The following is a 21,396-nucleotide window of genomic DNA, read 5'->3' as shown; positions in this document are numbered from 1 at the left end:
GAGTAGAGGGGCACAATGACCTCTCTTGATCTAGATGTGAACCCTTTCGTGATAAGGTGGGCTATATAGAAGGTCTTTCTAATCACTTTGGCAACATGATTGTCAAAGGAGAGATTGCCATCTACTTGGGTCCCCAAATCCCTAATTACTTCTTCTGTACTTAATGGATTACCACCTATGTGGTAATTTGTGGGCACTTTGTTTTCCCAAAGGGGAAGACTATGCACTTTTTGGCATTTAGCTTTAGGCCATGGCTCTGGCACCAGTTATCCGTCTCTGTGAGACCCTTTTGGAGGATGCTTGTGTCAGTCGGAGAGTCGATTATGGCAACCAGTTTGCAGTCATCTGCGAACTTGGTCAGCCATAGTCCTCCCATGTTAACCTGTACCTCACAGAAATATATACCGAACAAGAGAGGTCCCAGGACTGAGCCTTGTGGGACGCCACTTGTAACTGGTTTAGAGTCTGACATGGCACCTGCAATTCTGACCATGTGGGTTCTATCCCTGAGCCAGTTTGCAACCCATCTTGTGACATAGAAAGCTGGTGAGCTTATTTATGATGCCCGAGTGGGGTATTGTGTCGAAGGCTTTTGCAAGGTCCAGGTAGGCTGTGTGGACTACCTTCTTTTCATCTATGGCCTTGGTGACTGTTTCAAAGAAGTCAACCAGGTTTAAGAGGCAAGATCTGCCCTTAAAGCCGAATTGGGTAGGATCCAGTGTTTGGAGGTTCCCAATGTCTTTTTCTTTATAAGTTCCATGATGATACACTCCATAGCTTTGCAGATCAGGCTAGTCAGGCTTATAGGGCGATAGTTACTGGGGTCCGTTGTGGCACCACCTTTGTGGAGTGGGACCACTGTTGCTGTACGCCATTCCTTGGGTACATATCCTGTAGTAAGGCTGAGCTTGAACAGTGACTTTATGTGAGGGTTCAGTTGTTCTTGGAGCTCGTGTAAGACGCAGCCCGGGACACCTTCCGGTCCCATTGATGCTGTGTTTTTTGCTTTGGAGAGGACAGCTCTCACCTGTGCATCTGTGATGTCAGGGAGGCTACACACTGTTGGGATAGACATTTACTCTTTTTGGGGGGGGGGGGGGGAGTTTGCACTAAACCTGTCTGCCAGGATGTTGGCAATGTCTGTGGGTTCAGTGTATTTTTTGTCAATTTGCACTAACTCAGAGCATATCTGGGAGTTGTCACTCAGGTTCCTGACATAACTAAAGAAGGCCTTGTGATTATCTTTAGCGTCTTGTGCAATTTTTCTTTCGAAGCTGGCCTTACATAATTTTATGAGGGATCATAGTTTCTTGCTAGTACTGATCAGAGATGCCTTCCCTTTTTGGGATTTTGCTCTATCATGCAGTAGCTTCCTCCTTCTGTTGTATAGCTTATTTATGGCTGGGGGCCACCAGACAGGTCTCCTGCCTTTGGAGGAGTGAGTCTTGGTTTTATTTGGGATAGCACGATCCATGCATTCCTGTAGGTGTCCATAGAATGTGTTTGTAAAGGATTCTGCGGTTTGGGCCGTATTTTCCACTGGCCCTGGGGCTTTGAAGGATTCCACCTCGGTTTTGAGAAGTCTGAAGTTTGCTTTTGAGAAGTTCTTCACCGTGGTTTCCTTGGCTGGGGGTGGGGACGGGATATCGATGTCCAGTGAGATTAATTTATGGTCAGATCTTACCAATGAGGGGTATACCTCTGGTATGGAACAGAGTCCCCATGTTGGTGATGATCAGGTCCAATATGTTCTCCCCTCTTGTGGCAGTGGTGACCAGTTGTTCCAAAGCATTTGAGTTTATAAATTCTAGGAAGCGTTGGGCGAGGGTGTTGGGGCTTGAGTAGTGCTCCCAGTTTATGTTTGGGTAGTTGAAGTCACCCAATATGATGGTGTTTGGAGAGACCTTCATATTCTCCAGTGTTCTCAGGAAAGCTGAATGAGGTTCCTGTGTTTGGGAGGGTGGTCTGTAGCAGGCTACAAACTGAAAGGCAGTTTTGCCCACTGTTAGTTGCACATGGATGGTCTCCGATGCTTCGTGCAGTGCCACTAACCTGGAGGTGTGGGTATCTTTGATGAATATGGATACTCACCCTCCTTTTGTGGTTCTGTCCGAGTTTTGGGGCCGAAAAGCATGGTATGAGGTATAACCTGGTAGTGCTGGGGTGTTCTCGGGAGCCTTGAACCAGGTTTCTGTTACTGCACTGATATCGATATCCTCCATACTGAGGAGAGCCTCGAGTGCGTGCATCTTGAGGTTTAGACTTCTGGCATTGAGCAGCATTACCCTTAGTTTCTTTTTCCTTGTGTTGTCTATGGAGGTGGGTTTGTCTTTTGAGCCTTGCCAAAAAAAGGCACTATGGGGGTGGCAAGAGCCTTAGCCAATATTAGAAAGCCCAGGGGTGACAGGTGCAAGCCATCCCTAGCGAAGCAACGTGGCTTGTCGAGCATGTCATCCCAGGCTGACAGACACTGGATCCCCTTTGAATGACACCAATACTTTAGCCAATTGTTAAAATTGATAATTTTGTCTTTATACTGTGACATCATTCTTGGTGAGGGTAAGATGCTACTCAAGGTCAGGGTCATACCGGCCTGGGCTACATGATCAGAGAGCTCCTCTATGTCTCTTTTCATGTAGTCCAGGGAGGTACGTCTCAGGTCATTCACACCAACACTGACAATGACGGAGTCATATTTGTACTTGCTTTGGTGTGACCTGAATGCTTGTGTTATGTGGCGGATCCTGGCACCCGACAGGCAGCTTACAGTGACCTTCTCCTTGTTCAGCCTGGCGAGTGGGACGTCAGTGTGTTTGACAATAGAGTCACCTATTACAAGTGTATTAGGTGTGTTGTTTAGCCTTAAGGGCTGTGACTGTGTGGCACACTGACTTTGTGAACTATGTGATACGTGGGTATTGTTGTGGGGTAGCGGTTGCTTGGATGTCTGCTTTGGAGGTCTCTGCTGCTTGGGAAGATTTTTATTTAGAGCCTCAGAGTATGTTTTTGTGTGTTTGTGTGTTTGGTTTGCTGTTGCGATAGGTCTATGTGGGACTGGATTTGTGGTGTGTGTGGTTACCTTCTCCGCCTGACTGCACCAGTACTGGGTGATGATTATTACATTTACGCCCAGTACTTTATAGGTGTACACTGAGCCAACGACCACTGCGACAGTTATAAGGCTAGCCAAGCACCTCAAATGTATCCTGCACGTTTATGTGCCGTAAAGGTTATTTTAAGGGGTATATGTTAAGTTACAGCAAGATTTATAGGCTGTGTCCATTAAGGACAAAGGTGCTACATCCAGCACGTACTTCCCATTTCCCATTCACTTGTCCAGGTTTCACTTGAAAAGGGTCAGGGAAAAGTTGTGCTTCACATGGATGGGAAGCCTGTTCCAGGGAATGGGAATTCTGTGAGATGCAGACCTGTACCTCCAACAGCTCCTATTTATGTTGCAAGCAAAGTTAAAATCCCTAGATCAAGTAATTCTGATCCTATTAGTTTTGTAGTGGGATTCAAGGATGCCTTGTATGCCAGGCATAGAGCGCCTCTCAACAGTCTGCATGCCTTTGATGCAATCTGCAAAGCACATGCAGTTTACACCTTGCATTCTTTTTAGGAGGAACGTTTGTGGACATTCAGGTTGTTACATGTGCCTGGTCAGGCACTAATCAAAGGGAGCAGTGTACTCCATGATGGCCCTGAAGAGGGACAAATACAGAGGAATTAAGACTTCCTTGGACCAAGATGCCATGCCCTTGTTTACAATTTTAAAAGCATAGAAGGATTTCCTTACTACCCTGAACACGCGTTTGGTGAAAACTGCTACCTACATATGTACCAGATCCTTGACAACGGTGCATTATTTTATGAAGTAACTTCCTACAGTGACTGACCTTCCAAAGAGTAGCTTCATGCATTTCGTGGCACCGAGTTTTAAGCCGTGGCTTTGGCACCAGTCATTTGACTGTGCTAGTCCTCCTTGTAGGATGTTAGTGTTCAGAGGTGAGTCTACAACTGCTCTTACTTTGCAATCGCCTGCAAACTTTGTCAGCCAGAGGTCCCTAACGTTGGCTCAGAAGTAGATGCCAAAAAGCAGTGGACTAGGCACAGAGCCCTTAAGGACTCCCTCTGCTAGAGAATAGCCTCTTAGCAAAGGTGATCACCCCTTATTCTAACCTCCTGGGTCCATCTGAGAATTGTCTCCTTTTACATTTAACATTTTGTATTGATGAAGGATTTTATCCGAAAGCTTTATCATTAAAGCCTTGACGTTGTAACTGCACGTTTGTCCCTTTTTGACCTTCTCAAGTCCACCAGTTTGAGTAGATAAGATCTGCCCTTGATAAAACCAAAATAGGTTGTATCCAGCATTTGGAGGTTTTTTATGTCCTTATTAATCGCTTCATTATAGTTCTTTCCATGGCTTTGCATATCAGACTAGTCTTATGGGTGTCTAGTTCCTGAGGTCAACTGATGGCCCGTCCTTGTGCAAAGGGGTTCTGGTTAAACAGATTCCAGTGGTACTGACAGGTCTTGTTTCAGATTATGTAGGCGGTATCCTGGGATATTATCAGGGCTTAGTGATAGTGTGTTTTCAGCCTTAGAAAGCCACGTCTAGGACCTGTTCCATAATGATGGTATTTCCAAGAGAACAGTCAGGGAAGAGCGGGAGTAAAACTGGAGCTGAATTTATCAGCCAACATATTTGCTATGTCCTCTGGCACCATTTAGAATCAGTTCTACATACTGATGTATACTTCCTTTGAGGTTTCACATACAGCTAAAGAAAACACTGTGGTTATCCTTAGTCTGGGAGGTTAGTTCTTTGTTTACATTTATGAGGGTGTTTTTATCATGCTAGGTATACTTCTAATCCTGGCTGTGACTATTTTCTTTTGTTGAAAAGACATGCTTGGATTCCGTCAGGGTGGTTTGTTTTGAATTAGTTCCTGGCTTACTTCTGGTAGGCATTTATTGGGTCTCTGTAAACATTTCCACATAGGTTTTTGTGCTCGGGGGGGGGTTACCAGCTATCACTTAGCAGTACGAAGTTTGCCTTAGAACAGTTCCTATATGTTACTGGGTTAGTTAGGGTCAATGAAATGATTTTTATTACAAAGACAGCTTTGTGGTCTGACCTTACTAGAGAGAGCACAAAACTGTTTGGTTGGGGGGGGGGGGGCAGCATTCTCACATCTTTGTAAGTACGAGGTCAAGTACCTTTGCACCCCTAGTGGACATGTGGACTATCTGCTCCAAGGCACTTGTGTTTACAGAGTCCACGAATCCCTGAGCCTGTAAGTAGTTGAATTTGCCCACTTGAGGGACCTGGTCATGAATACCTATTATCAGTACTCTATACTATGGTATGCAGAACATTTCTCCTCCTTCCATGCTTCATCCTTTCATCCTTACTGGCAACACCTGGATTAGCTCTAGAAACACAGACCTTAAAAGAAAAGGCACCATCAAAAGGAGGATCAAACCCAACCAGGGACTCGGGAAGACAGATTATCCTAACAGACCACTACTTTAAAGGAAGGAAAAGCAAGAAAGAACTGATGCTAAGAGTCCCCCGTGGGGGGGGGGGGGTCTCTTTCCCAGGACAGAACCCGTCTCCAACCAAAGTAGTAAACAAGAAGATAAGGGACAGCAAAAGAGGTAAAGGACTGGAATAAACAAGCCCTCAATTCAGTCATTTAAGGACTGGAATAAAGCCAGCCCTCATTCAGTCATTTAAGGACTGGAATAAAGCAAGCCCTCATTCAGTCATTTAAGGACTGGAATAAACAAGCCCTCAATTCAGTCATTTAAGGACTGGAATAAAGCCAGCCCTCATTCAGTCATTTAAGGACTGGAATAAAGCAAGCCCTCATTCAGTCATTTAAGGACTGGAATAAACAAGCCCTCAATTCAGTCATTTAAGGACTGGAATAAAGCCAGCCCTCATTCAGTCATTTAAGGACTGGAATAAAGCCAGCCCTCATTCAGTCATTTAAGGACTGGAATAAAGCCAGCCCTCATTCAGTCATTTAAGGACTGGAATAAACAAGCCCTCATTCAGTCATTTAAGGACTGGAATAAACAAGCCCTCATTCAGTCATTTAAGGACTGGAATAAACAAGCCCTCATTCAGTCATTTAAGGACTGGAATAAACAAGCCCTCTTTCAGTCATTTAAGGACTGGAATAAAGCCAGCCCTCATTCAGTCATTTAAGGACTGGAATAAAGCCAGCCCTCATTCAGTCATTTAAGGACTGGAATAAAGCCAGCCCTCATTCAGTCATTTAAGGACTGGAATAAAGCCAGCCCTCATTCAGACATTTAAGGACTGGAATAAAGCCAGCCCTCATTCAGTCATTTAAGGACTGGAATAAAGCCAGCCCTCATTCAGTCATTTAAGGACTGGAATAAAGCCAGCCCTCATTCAGTCATTTAAGGACTGGAATAAAGCCAGCCCTCATTCAGTCATTTAAGGACTGGAATAAAGCCAGCCCTCATTCAGTCATTTAAGGACTGGAATAAAGCCAGCCCTCATTCAGTCATTTAAGGACTGGCATAAAGTCAGCCCTCATTCAGTCATTTAAGGACTGGAATAAAGCCAGCCCTCATTCAGTCATTTAAGACTGGAATAAAGCCAGCCCTCATTCAGTCATTTAAGGACTGGAATAAAGCCAGCCCTCATTCAGTCATTTAAGGACTGGAATAAACAAGCCCTCATTCAGTCATTTAAGGACTGGAATAAACAAGCCCTCATTCAGTCATTTAAGGACTGGAATAAAGCAAGCCCTCATTCAGTCATTTCTGATGGGTTGCTCTTTCACTGGGGTAAACCAGGACAGCCAACCCACACCTATTCAATGCAGACAAGCCTGGCTCATGGAGAGGGAGCACTAGAAAATGGCAGTAAAGGAAGCTCGGCCAACAAAAAACGTGAGCAGAAGCCGCTTGGACTCATGGCTTTGCTTCCCTGAGGAGTCGCTCCTTTTCTGGGAAGGACAAGGATTCAGATAAATGTAGCAACACCACTGCTAAGGAGGCGTGCCTAACACCAAGGAAACCACCCCGCAAAGACTACAGCCCCTACCAAGTGCTCCTGTCAAAGGCATCATCAGTTAAGGAGGATGGCCAGCATGCACCTTAAATTACACTATGTTACCCTGGCATCTAAACAGTTATTCCTGCAGCACACAAAGCTTTATTTGCCCACCACAACCAAAAGACAGAAGCCCAACTTCAATCACACCACCAAACCCATGGATACACAGTTAAGGTGATACCTTCCATGACAGATTCAGAAACAGCCTTAAGCATTCCTATTGCCAAGTCCAAAAGGAGGCCTAGAATCTGGGCAAGTGAAATGCATAACTGAGCTACCAGAGCCTGAAGGTTGTAAGGAAAGAAACATCTGGGACCACCAGTCTGCTACTTGGGAGGGAATGCACTGTAGCATTGCAGACCCTGTCAGACATGACAAAATCAGCTTCCGGATATAGCGGCAACATATAACTTGAATGTGTTAAAAGCCAAAAGAAACCTCTTGGGGGGGGGGTTGTTGAACAGACTGATGGCCTAAGGCTTCTAAGAAACTATTCACAACAGCTGGCTCCAGAGGTTGGCTGCACAAAGAGCTTAATGATGCATTGAGACAGTAAGGGCCCCCATGCAGTATAAACACACCTTAAAAAAAGACATCTCCACAAAGAGCAGAATAAATGGGGATTATAAAACAGTCTACCTTAAAAAGCCCCACCACTTGATCCCACCTATCCCTCACATCTGTAGACAAAAACATCTTTCCAATACTCATTTTACATCAGGGTTCAAGACAGCTTGTGACTAGCCACCATACAGGGTCCCTATGACTGGGAACCAGCAGGAGAGGATAAGCTTGGAACTGGCAATAGAGGTCTAAAAGGGCAAAATCATACACCCACAACTCTGCTCCCACCAAGAGGCAAACAGACCTCTCATATCTGGACTAAGCAGCCTGTCACATGCTTGCACATTGACTCCCTTCAACAAGGGCTGACTAAACCCGGTCTGGGGCAAGTCCTGACAGATGAAGTCTTGCTCACGGATTCCATTGCCTGTGAATGGATGACATGCAGGTTGGATCCCTATCATTTGTCTGGACAAACCACTGGACTGAGCTGATCAAATTGGGAGAGGGCAACATGAACACCAAGAAATGTATCGCCTGTGGGTGGAATTTGGGCCTGCACCTCTTCCAAGCCTTAAATGATTCACAGACTTGGAACGCTACCATGGGATAGAATCCCATTCCCAATGAAAGGGAATCCTTACCAATAAAATGACTAGTTCCCAGATTATCTTTTCAGCAAAGTATTACGGATTCCAAATTCCCGTCTTCTAACTACTCAGAGAGCCATTACCCCTAATCCTTCAAGGAGCTTCCTTCCCCCATCCTTAGGAATTCAGAAATTCTTCAGACACCAACATTAGTATAAAAGAGCATGCTAATGCAAAAGATTTTACCAATGACGGCTAAGGAGTGAGATACTGTGCGAGGCTGAAAAAGATCTGGTGAGCACACAGAATGACCATACTTATGTAGGTCTAAGCATTATGTCATAACATTCAGTGTGATGCCATACTGTGTATTACTGCAGGTGAACATCAACTCTTAGCTCAGGCACTTCTGTAATAATAATAAAAAAATAAAATAATAATAAAAACTGCCAATGATGGTTGGGGGAAGAGGACAAACAACCAAGAGATCCATAAAGGACAGTCCCTGGGGTTAAGTCATGAGATGCTTTAAATCTTCTGAATAAGCTCAATTCACAGTACAAAGACTGCCACAGAATGCTCTCTCAAAAATCACCCCAATACTATTATAAATTAAGTAGGTCTCTGCTTCAATGTACTTATCTCTTGCTCCAAGGTATGCCGATTCAATATTCATAATATGGGGGCACTGGGCACAAGAGCAAGTTCCACATTTAACAGTACCTATACCACATATAAATTGCTCCTTCACAATACTCTTTTCGCCTACACAGGTGAGTGCTAGTAAAAAAAAAAAAAAAAATAAGTCTTGGACAAAATTAAAGTAAAATGCATTCAATTTTTAAACTGGGGTTGAACTGTATTCACATCGCCTGGCCACTAGATGGTAGGATTACCTTACTTTTACTATGTTTTTGGGCACACTATACATAGTATTGAATTTTTAAATAATTTTTAATAACTGACATGGAACACTTGTGAATTTTCTAAGTGGTTTAGTGCTTTTATCTTTTGATAAGATTTTATTTTGTACTGTAAATTTATATTGAAAGGAAGATTTTGTTTTGATCAGAGGGTTTTGTATAGATATGTTTTAAAATATGCAATTAGTTTTCAATGACTGGATAGGGATTTATTATTTATAGAATGAAGATGGATATGTAAATATCTAATGAAGTCCTTGATTAGGATGAAAACGTGGTGATAACTATTAAGAGTTAAAGTTTTGTGTGTGTGATTTGCGAAGCCATGCAATTTTTTCAGCTCTTACACTCTGATTTCAGAGTGCCCTATTTGTGTTGTTGGTTTTAACCACTTTATAGACTTTACAAAATATATTTTTCTAATACATTCTGATGTATCAAGATATTAAATGATCAATGAACTTGGAGACAGCACTTGATATATTAACTTGAATTTTATCTATCGAATATTTTTCATTCTACAACCCCCCCCCCCATTAATATTCAAAAATGTGCATGCTGATTGGTCAGCATGCAAGTTGTAAATTAGAGTTATAGTAATGGAAAAAGGTCCGGTCGCCCGGACCTTTTCCATTACTATAACTCTTTTTACAGCAACAGAGAATGCAATATCTCCATTGCTTCACACTGTCTCGCTATGTTAAACAAGTTTAACATAGAGAGATAGATTTAAAAAAAGTAACTGAGATTCTCCGCTGCTTTTGTTAAAGCTGTCTCGCTATGTTAAACTCCTTTAACATAGAGAGACACTTTGTAAAAACCAACGGAGATCTTGCTTTCTCTGTTGTTTCCACCCACAGTTCTGATGTACTGCGTAAGCATACACATGCACAGTACATCAGAACTGCCGCAGAATACCAGACAGCTGCGGAAGGGCAGCAAGGAGGCATTATACAATGCCATTATTTAAGAAAAGTAATAATTTTTTTTTTCTTAAATAATGTCATTGTATAATACCAATAACCCACTTCTGGGTGTGGGTAATGCTGGATTTACCCACAGTTGGCTTTGTTTGGCCACTCGGGCTTTGCTCTCGTGACCAAACCACACCAACCATGGGTAAATCCAGCATTACCCACACCCAGGCTTGGGTTATTGCTATAATACCTAACCACATTTCTCTACTTAATATCTTTTTTTATATGTTCCTAGAGTTTGCAACTTCTCTTTATCTATCAGCTGAAACTAATAGATTTTTTTCCTTAAATGCAATCATTGTAGTTATATTAAATGTACAGAAGTTGTTTTGAGTACATGCTATAGGAAACAATAGAAAAATTCATTATTTATATTCTGGATTCTTGCAAATAAGGTTCCTAAAAGTAGTCATTATCATGGAAATATAGGAGAAATTAACTGCTTTCTTAGGTTTGTATATCATAGAATGCTTTCTAAACAAAAAGAATACTAAAGCAACGATACCTTTAGAATATAAAAGCATACTGCTTTCTAAAGCCTACTGTACAAACTCATAACAGGGTAATACCCAATATTTACAGATACCAGACGCATTTACTACTGCAGAAAGTGGTAGCATCCTTGATGTCTGATTGGGCTTTACCAATCCCTACATATCAGCGTGAAACTAAAAACAGATCCAGAAAAAACACTAGTAAACCCAATGAAACTGGCCTCACACTTTATGAAAACAATACCAAATCGTAAGACATCGAAACTTTCAAAAACCCTTTAACATATTAACCCCCCCCCCCCCCATGCTACCCACCTACATATTCTAATTCTTAACCTCCTAAAACTCTGGGGAAATGCACTCATTTTGTGAAACAAAGCATATTTTCCCTGAGCCTGTGGGACTTGGGTTAGAATACTACGCTAAGGGTTGTGGGACCTAGGAGCAAAGACTGGGTTGAAGTGGGGATGCCCTCTGCATAAAATTTCTGTTAATGTTTTATTTTAAAGTTTTGTACTGTGTGAAGAATCATGAGAAACAAATAATTTTGGTAAGTTGTGCATTAGCTTGATTAAGGAGCAGACCCTCACTAATGGGAACTCATGGTTTTAGAAAGGAAATGCACATCTCTAATCATTAAGGAAAACAGAGAGACTGAGAATTACTAGATTTAAGTATGGGAAAATAAGCACACAGTAAATGCTCAAGCATCTTAAAAGACATTAGGCTCTAAGCTTTTTCAAGTACAGTAATATTTTTACCTACCGTTCAAGTCTTTGCTGTAAAACCATGAGCTGTTCTTTCAGTCGCCTGATTTCATCACGCTTACGTCGTGTTGCATCCCTGTTTTTCACCATATACCTGTAGAGATCAGCAACACACCAGCTTTAACCCAATTTTTCATCAACAAATTAAAAAAAATTCTCACTACATTGCTGCTTCTTCCCTAAAGAACATTTTCTATACAAGGCAAAAATCACTGCGCCATCAAACATCCAGTGATTTGAAAGGTGATGTATTGCACATGCAAACAGAAAAAATAAGAATGGCTTAGTCTGACAAATACGTCGATCGCTCCATCTACTGGGTAAGCTCAAAATTCTAGTTAAGACTGCCTTCAAATTAATCCCCTAGATCTGTTATGCATATTCCTACATCTCTCCTCACTTCTGATCTGTGGATTCACCTCTGGAAAAGTGACTCACTTCACGACTCTGCCAACGAAACATTAAGAAACATCAGATGGCTGATCAGGGCTACTTGGCCATTTCCCCATACATTAGATAAACAAAGTATTTACCATACTAGCTGACTTTTGAGAGGGACCTGTGCATTCAGTACAAGCTGAGTTACCTTCCCTGAGAGCCTTATGTCCCTACAGTTTATGCAGTTTTCCATAAAACCCCAGTACAGGCCATAAAGACTGGACTCTTGACACTGAACAGCATGCTCTTTGGTTCTGTCCCATGAAACATGAGCAAGCTGCACTTGAAAGCCAAAAAACAGACAAATCTACAAACTTGTACTGTCCACATTATAATCTGTGCTAAAAAACAGACAAATCTACAAGCTTGTACTGTCCACATGATAATCTGTGTTTTAACAGAGTACATCAGGCTATCCAAAAGGGAGAGGATGGAAGGGCAGTAAACACCCTTTGCAGAAGGTCCTCTCAAACAAAAGCTGATATGGTGAGTGCTTACATAAGACATAAGTACTTACCACATCAGTCGGTAAGTTGTCATATGCAACTATATCAGCAGATCTAAAAACAAAAAAGCTTCAACGGTAGTAATTTTTGGAACTTTCTCCTCTGCCACCCCTAGCCTGGTTGTATTCTTCTCTCATTCCTAAACTCTAGGGTGATCGCACACTCCTTGGCAGTGCACGCCTCAGTGTCACATATCTTGAGAGTTTGAAAGCCTCTGCATTACTCACTTCAACTGCCCATCTGATGAGCTTATTTTACCAGCCAGTTTACATTCCCCTACACACTGTATGGGCATCCTACACTCACTATTAAGCATGTACGTCAGAAGCGTACTAGTTGCCATCTCCACATACGTCCATTCCTATTAACTAGTTTCACAGACATGGAAGCTCCTGGTAATAAGTTAACTGTCCAAAATGTCGAACATACCACCACATTCCGATAACCTCTACAGTTTTTCTAGTTTTAGGCATTTCATTTTGAACTCCTTTAGTGGTGCACAACTGACAGTATTTTGTATGGCAGTGTGTTTTAGTCTGGTTTCATTAGTCATTACTGCAAACAAGTCTACCAACTCTAAACTTTAGTCTGTGGGCTTCTTTTGCAGACGGCACTTTGTATATAAATGCACCTCCTCATTACGTACGAACATAAGTGGTATCTTAACTGCACCCTCCGATGTACTGCAAAATCATTGTCTAGCTCAGTTATTCATCTAGAATTCAGTAAAAAAAAAAAAAAAAATCCCCTGTTACACAAGGGTTATCCAGCCGGGTCTACTTTAAACGAAAACGCGTTACGTCGAACACCACTCCATCGATACATACACCGAACCGCGAAATAATCGAACACACAAAACCGCAAAACTCAAAATACCGAATTGGCATACTTGGCCAACCCCACCGACTGAAACATTCTACCCACCCAAACAAAATAAACCACAAACATACATCAACCAAAACCCTACTTCTAACCCTACAATAAACCCCACATACACCACTATCTATGCACTCTCCTTAACCCGTCCCTAACCCTAAGGTCTGTAACTACCGCACACTTATCCTACGGAGCTATAACCAAACAAAATAAATAAACCACACACACACACTAACCAAACCCCTACCTCAAACCCTACACTAAACGTTAAATACATTACCCATATTGTATTACCTATCTATGCACTTACCTTAACCCGCATCCTAATCCTAACCCTAATGTCCGTAACTATCGCACACTTACCTTACGGATCTGTAGCTCAGATGGGCCAACCAAAACACTTCCACATTTCGAATTTCACGGTAATTTCATGGATGTAATATCTACGTTGAGTGTATCCTGTGTTTTGCGACTTAGTCGAGTTATTTTTTAGTTTTTGTGGACTCCTTGTGTTTAGCGGGCCAGGCCCATTTAATTTAGAGGGCCTTAGCCTCTCCTGTGTCTGTTACGTCTGCAGGAGCATTTGAGTTAAAGCCCCTTCTTTCAACTAGTTTAGTTTAAGTTTTTTTTCCTTTTTTGTGGCATCCTTGTGTTTGAAGGGCTAGGTCCATTTAAGTTAGAGGGCCTTAGCCCTCTCCTGTGTCTGTTAAGTCTGTTGGGACTTTTAAGTTAGAGTCCCTTCCTCCTGCCTTATTTATCTTGTGTGTGGTTTATTGTGAATTACCATGTCAGGCAAAGATCAGAAGGAGCATAAGCCTTCTGGTTTCAAAAAGTGCGCCAAATGTTCTTATAAGATGTCTTTAACAGATGGCCATGCCATCTGTGTGTATTGTTGGTTGTTTTGGCGCTATTCATTTGCAAGAATCTTGTAGTGTTTGTCACTCTCTTAGTTCTGGAGTCTTGCAAGAGAGGAAAAATAAAGTGATTCTCAGGGGCCTTGTCAAACCTGCCTTTGAAGAAGCTCTGGAGTCTTCTTCCCCTAGTGGGAAATCAAAATCTAAACCAAAAATTAGATCCCCGGCTCACTCTAGTTCTTCGGAGCCATCGGAGAAGATATTGAAGACAGCTCCACCTTCCTCGGCTCCATTGGCCTCGCAGCCTAGGGAAGGAATTCCTGTCTTTGAATTGGCCTCCTCAGCTCCATTGTTATTGGCGCCGCAGGAGGTTTCAGTGATACTGGAGCCAGCTTCGCTCCGATTATCTTGGAGCCAGCTTCGCTCCGATTATCTTGGAGCCCATTCGGAGCCCTTCTGCTAGTCTAAACCTGGATCCTCTGGATAAGATATCTCGACCACCTTCTTGTCCTCCAGGTTGTCGGATACGGATGTGGATAGGGTGGTGCAGAAGCTCCTTCAGGCGCCGGTGTTAGCCAGGTTATTTTCCGCTCCAGCCCAGTGTGCACCGGAGCCTTCCCTCTTGTCGGTTCCGATTATTCCTCCTCCGAGCACCTCTGTGTCGTCAGAGCCGAGGTGTTCTGCGTTGAATGAGGTCCTGGGGTTGGCGCCGATATCCCCCGTTAGGCCTCTCGGCTCTGACCTCGGCGCCAACCATTTCAATTCCATCTTCTGGTTTCGGCACTTGGATTTCCTCGGTCGGACCCGAGGGGGATACATCGGGGCTTCATCCCTCGGCTCCAAGTCTCCCTCTTGGTGCCTCGGCTAAGGGAACCCAGACTCAGATTGTGGTTTCGGAGACGGATCGGTCCTCGGATTCCGGTGGACCCGCATCCGAGGCCATGAGGAGCGCGCTGACCAGGTCTTCAGTGACATCACTCGAATCAGCCACTGCTTCCTTTGACACTGGGGCTGGAGTCTCTGATGCCAGCGGGGCTCGAAGGCCTGAGAATACTTCCATGCGTGGCCCCCAGCTGTCTGAGGGCCCTTCAGATTTGTCACCTGAGGAGCCTCCCAGAAAGAAGTCGTGCAAGAGGAAGCACGTTGACTCTCCCTAATGAGTCCATCACTTCTGATACCGACCTCAATGATGCAGAGGGGTCCCCCAAGTCGTCCTCCGATGTCTCATTCTCAGATATTCTGGAGATTTTAAGGCAGAGAGGCGACTGGCCTTCCAAATCCCCATTGAGGACAAGTCAGTCCTCCTCAAAGCTTTCGGAGCCCGACCTTCCGCCTCCTGGGTGTCTCCGCCCTTCGACGAATTGTTAGACCTTATTTGTCGAAGGGTTTGGGAACAACCCGACTCCGTGGAACCGGTGCCCAGCCACCCAAACAAGTTTCTGTCTGCACCCCTGGAGAAAGAGTTCCTAGATAAAGGAGTTCCTGTAGATGCCATGGTAGTGGCATCTGCCACTCAGCAAGAAGTTGCAGAAGCTTCTGCTTCCATTCATCCTCCTAAGAAGGAGTCCAGGAGTATGGATCGGTATGGGAAGCGTACCCCGTCTTCAGCAACCTTTATTTTGTGGTCTTTGAACTATCTTTGCCACTTTACTAGGCTCCAAAGAGATCGCCTTACAGAATTGGGAGATACCCTGTCAGTTAACTTGCCTGAGGCGGTGAATCAGACTGTTAACGCCCAATTGTCTACTCTTTCCTCTATTGTCAATTCGTCCATGAGACTCGTATCCTATGCAGCCGAAGGGGCGGGTAGGGCAGCTAGCTCAGGTGTAGCCCTCAGGAGGCAAGCCTGGATGAGCATATGTCACTTTGTGGAAGCCTTCAAGTCTTCCTTCACGGACGCCCCCTTCGATGGGTCCTCCCTCTTTGGACCCAAAGTGAAAGACACTGTCACCAGATGTGAGCAGGAGGGTAAGACTTTGTCTGCCGTGGGGGCGCGTTTCTTACCTCCCTCTAGGCCTTATCCCAAGGCACGGAGGGGAGGCAAGATGTGGTTCAGGAAGTCTCAGAAGTCTTTCCCGTCGATCATGGTGACCCCCCCCCTCCAGGGGCAGAGGAGGGGGGAATTATTCTGGAAGGCGCCGCCCTAGAGGCAGAGGAGGCCCCTGTGAATCGTTTCGTGGATCCTCCTACCAACGTCCCTGAGGGACTGCCCGACTGTGCTACTCCGGAGCCAGTTGGGGGCCATTTTTCGAGGCACCCTCAAGCCTGGGAAAGTATCACTCAGGATCAATGGGTGCTCCGAATAATTACCGGAGGCTACACCATTCCCTCTCTTACACCCCCTCCCCTATCCAGAAAAATCCCAGACGTTCCGCCCAGTTCGAGGGATCAAGCAGCACTAGAGGTTTCAAAGCTGCTGGAAAAAGGAGTCATCCAACCAGTCCCCTCAGACCAGATCGGATCAGGAACTTACTCAAGATTATTTTTGGTGCCAAAAAGGACAGGGGACCTGAGGCCCATTCTGGACCTCAGCCGTTTAAACCGATTTGTACTGAAGTCCAAGTTCCGAATGGTCACTCCAGTCCATTCTCCCCTTATTAGAAAAAGGAGTATGGATGTGCTCCATCGATCTCAAAGATGCTCATTACCACATCAAGATAAACAAGGCATCCAGGAGTCACCTATGCTTCCTGCTGGGAGCCAGTCACTACCAGTTTCGTGCTCTGCCTTTTGGTCTCACCACAGACCCTGGGTGTTTACCAAATGCTTAGCAGTGGTGACAGCTCACTTGAGAAGTCAAGGATTCCAGGTTTTTCCTTATCTGGACGACTGGCTTCTCACCGCCCCCTCCAAGCATCTACTCGTTCGGGCCACGAAAGCTACCATCACATTGGGCCAATACCTAGGGATTACCTTCAATTGGGAAAAATCTGTGTTGCGGCCATCACAGCGTGTTGCATTTATCGGCGCAGAGCTAGACTCCATCCAAATGCGAGCCTTTCTCCCAACAGAAAGAATCAAAGTGCTACAAGCTCAAGTGTTAGCCTTACTACCCCTCAAGAAAGTCCAAGTCAGACTTGCTCTTCAACTGCTAGGGTCCATGGCGGCTACCATCATGCTAGTACCACTAGCCAGGCTACATATGCGGATCCTCCAGTGGCTGGTCTCGGTCCAGTGGACCTTTCAGGAGTTTCCTCTGTCTTATCCCATTCCCATCACGGAACAATGCCGACAAGATCTACGTTGGTGGCTTCAGTCATCCAATCTAGACATAGGGAGACCCCTGACCCCCTGTCTTCTACCGCCACGGTGACCACGGACGTGTCCCAGATAGGTTGGGGTGGCAGTTATCTGGGCAGAACGGTCCAAGGCACATGGCAAGATCACGAGGTACATTTGCACATCAATGTCCAGGAAATGAGAGCAGTGCTTCTAGTGTTGCAAGCACTTCAGAGCTCTCTTCCCAAGGGTCAATTGCTATTCTCTCAGACAGCATGTCAGTCGTGTGGTACCTAAACAAGCAAAGTGGAACCAGGTCCTATCCCCATTGCAGAGAGGCCATGAGAGTGTGGAACTGGGCGGTGTCTTCCCAACGCTTTCTAGTGGCAATGCACATTCCGGGAAAGTCCAATGTGATAGCAGACAGGCTAAGCAGAATTATTCTGATGCCTCAAGAGTGGTCCTTGAACAACCGAGTTGAAACTCAGATCTTCTCCATGTGGGGTCAACCTTGCTGCGATCTGTTTGCCAGCCCCCTCAATGCCAAGTGCAGCAGGTACTTCACTCTAATACCCCCCCTGGGGGAGTCACCCAGGGACACTCTGGTCCACGATTGGCCCCCAGGTATGCTCTATGCCTTCCCTCCGTTCCCTCTACTATCAAGAGTGATTCAGAAGGCAACTTCCTTGTGAAGCAAGATGATTCTTATCGCACCACACTGGCTTCGTCAAGTTTGGTTCCCCTTTCTTCAGAAGTATACAGTGGACGGCCCTTGGACACTGGATCCAATACAAGACCTACTGACTCAGTCGGGTCAGTTCCATCCATCCCTACGAACCCTCAGGTTGACAGCTTGGCTGCTCCACTTCCATCCTTAGTTAGACTACATTCCTTTTCACCTGAGGTGTTGCATATTCTGTCGTCCTCCCACAAGTCGTCTAACCAGAAAGCTATACTCTAGCAAATGGAAAAGATTTGCTATCTGGGCTGAAGCACACAATCTAGATCCCTTCACAGCCCCCTTGTCGGCTGTGTTAGATTTTTTGGCTATGCTCTTCAAATAGGGTTCCGCTACCTCCACTATTAAGGTACAGCTGGCGGCCATTTCTAACTTTCACGTCTCAGATGAGCCTTCCCTTATGGGCCATAAACTTTGTAAAGCCTTCCTGAAAGGAGCCTGGTTACTCCGTCCTCCATTGCCACAACCAGTTTTACCATGGGATTTAAGCTTGGTGTTTCAAACCTTAACTTCTACCCCCTTTGAACCGGCTGACACTTGTGAATTAAAATATTTGTCTTGGAAGACAGCCTTTCTGGTCGCCATTACTTCAGCCAATAGGGTATCGGAGCTTCAGGCCCTTTCCATAAAGCCCCCTTATTTGGTCTTCCATAAGGACAGGGTTTCCTTGAGACTCAACCCCTCCTTCCTTCCTAAGGTATCTTCTACCTTTTGTCTTCACCAACCCATTGAGTTACCAGTTTTCTTTCCAAACTTTTCAAATGAAGCGGAAATCAAATTCTACCAGCTGGATGTTCATAGACAACTAAAGTTTTATTTGCACAGGACACAACCCCACAGGAAATTGGATCAATTGTTCGTGTCCTTTGCAGAGAACAAGAATGGTAGTCCTGTGACTAAAGGTACTACTGCTAAATGGATTAAGGACTGTATCTCCTTTATTTACGCATCAGCAGTCAGAGTTTTACCTTTCCCAGTTAAGGCTCATTCTACAAGGGCTATGGCTGCGTCAGTAGCTTATCATGCTAGGCTCTCCTTGGATGACATCTGTGCTGCGGCCACCTGGTCCTCTCCGCACACCTTTGTTTCTCATTACAAGCTTGATGTGGTGTCTAGAGACCGGGCTTCCTTTGGTTCCACGGTGCTCAGGAGTATTGTCAGTGAGCCTCCCAGAATGTAGGTGCTAGGGACGCTGTCCCATCAGTTAAGAATGTAGGCGAGATAGGACCACATTACATCAATTAGTTATGTACTCACCATAATGTCAGATGTATGGGGTCCATCTGCCACATTCTTACTCCGCCCACTGTCCCCCGACTTGTTGGACTTGGAGGAGGTTATGTTCTTAGACCCTTCTGAGGATGTTATTTTTTTCTCTCCTCCTGCTTGTGTTATTTCTATGAGGTTGTGTATGTCACTCTGTTATATTGTTGGCAAACAAGATCTGGGGGTTTAGGGCATGGTGCATCTTAGGATACTAGGGCTAGCCCAGATAATCAGAGACTTCGAGCTAGTAAATAGCGGCCGAGTCGGAGCCGATTCTCGGCTCCGAACTCGTCAGTTAAGAATGTACATCTGACGTTATGGTGAGTACATAACTAATTGTTTTGTGCGTTCGATTATTTTGCGGTTCGATGTATGTGTGTCGATGGAATGGTGTTCGACGTAACCAGTTTTCATTTAAAAAAAGTAAACCCTATCCAGCCATTTAGAAATGTGAGAGTGGTATGATTTGTTTGCTATAAAAGAAGCATCCATTTCTCTGAAAACTAGTGCATTCTTATGTAACGAGATAAGTTGATCATCCTCCACCTTCCGGACAAACAGTCCAGTACAACCTGTTGGGCAAAGCCTATCAAATAAGAATAAATTTCCAAGTTGAATGAGAAATAGCTGCATCAGACCTATACATTTTTTACAAACAGGAAGGAGACCAACACTAATGCTAGTTCGACACGGGCAGGAGAGGACTTGCACAACTAGACAGCAAAAGATGACGAACCACATCAGTCCGACAAAGTGACAAGACAAGCAACTGATGTTTATAATGACAGTCCGACAAAGTGACAAGACAAGCAACTGATGTTTATAATGACAGTCCGACAAAGTGACAAGACAAGCAACTGATGTTTATAATGACAGTCCGACAAAGTGACAAGACAAGCAACTGATGTTTATAATGACAGTCCGACAAAGTGACAAGACAAGCAACTGATGTTTATAATGACAGTCCGACAAAGTGACAAGACAAGCAACTGATGTTTATAATGACAGTCCGACAAAGTGACAAGACAAGCAACTGATGTTTTATAATGACAGTCCGACAAAGTGACAAGACAAGCAACTGATGTTTATAATGACAGTCCGACAAAGTGACAAGACAAGCAACTGATGTTTATAATGACAGTCCGACAAAGTGACAAGACAAGCAACTGATGTTTATAATGAACAGGGGCAATAAAGGAGTAACTACAGCTCAGTGAATCAAAACAGTAGTGATGGATAGACATCCTAAATGCAATAAGATGACAAGCCACATCACTCCAACAAAGTGACAAGACAAGCAACTGATGTTTATAATGAACTGTATAATGAACAGGGGCAATAAAGGAGTAACTACAGCTCAGTGAATCAAAACAGTAGTGATGGATAGACATCCTAAATGCAATAAGATGACAAGCCACATCACTCCAACAAAGTGACAAGACAAGCAACTGATGTTTATAATGAACTGTATAATGAACAGGGGCAATAAAGGAGTAACTACAGCTCAGTGAATCAAAACAGTAGTGATGGATAGACATCCTAAACGCAATAAGATCACAAGCCACATCACTGCAACAAAGTAACAAGACAAGTAACTGATGTTTATAATGAACTGTATAATGAACAGGGGCAATAAAGGAGTAACTACAGCTCAGTGAATCAAAACAGTAGTGATGGATAGACATCCTAAACGCAATAAGATCACAAGCCACATCACTCCAACAAAGTGACAAGACAAGCAACTGATGTTTATAATGAACTGTATAATGAACAGGGGCAATAAAGGAGTAACTACAGCTCAGTGAATCAAAACAGTAGTGATGGATAGACATCCTAAACGCAATAAGATTGTCAAGACGCAACATGACACAAATGATGAACCAAGTTCAGCAGTTAAAAACGCTAGAATGAAGTAGGAACTAGAAATTTAGTCAGGAGACAATAAGCAGGCGTTTGGCCACTAGTAGTACAAAACTTCTCAGCAGGCGTTCGGCCACAAGTAGTACAATACTTCTCAGCAGGAGTTCGGCCACTAGTAGTACAATACTTCTCAGCAGGCATTCGGCCACAAGTAGTAC

General features: G+C 44.2%; 1 protein-coding gene across 1 annotated transcript in view; it reads right to left on the bottom strand.

Annotated features, from left to right (window-relative positions):
* The window catches only part of USP25 (ubiquitin specific peptidase 25), a 2,531,105-nt gene that overhangs the window by 1,257,818 nt on the left and 1,251,891 nt on the right, over positions 1 to 21,396 (bottom strand). The window contains exon 12 of the mRNA XM_044071806.1: positions 11,419 to 11,514. Coding sequence (XP_043927741.1) covers positions 11,419 to 11,514 — 96 coding nt within the window. The remainder of the gene's footprint in view (positions 1 to 11,418; positions 11,515 to 21,396) is intronic.

This window comes from Protopterus annectens, chromosome 5.part0, assembly GCF_019279795.1.
Source record: "Protopterus annectens isolate FY-2018-M chromosome 5.part0, PAN1.0, whole genome shotgun sequence".
Classification (NCBI taxonomy): domain Eukaryota; kingdom Metazoa; phylum Chordata; order Ceratodontiformes; family Protopteridae; genus Protopterus; species Protopterus annectens.
The sequence above is the reverse complement of the archived record's forward strand: the minus strand, read 5'-3'. Positions and strand labels throughout refer to the sequence as shown.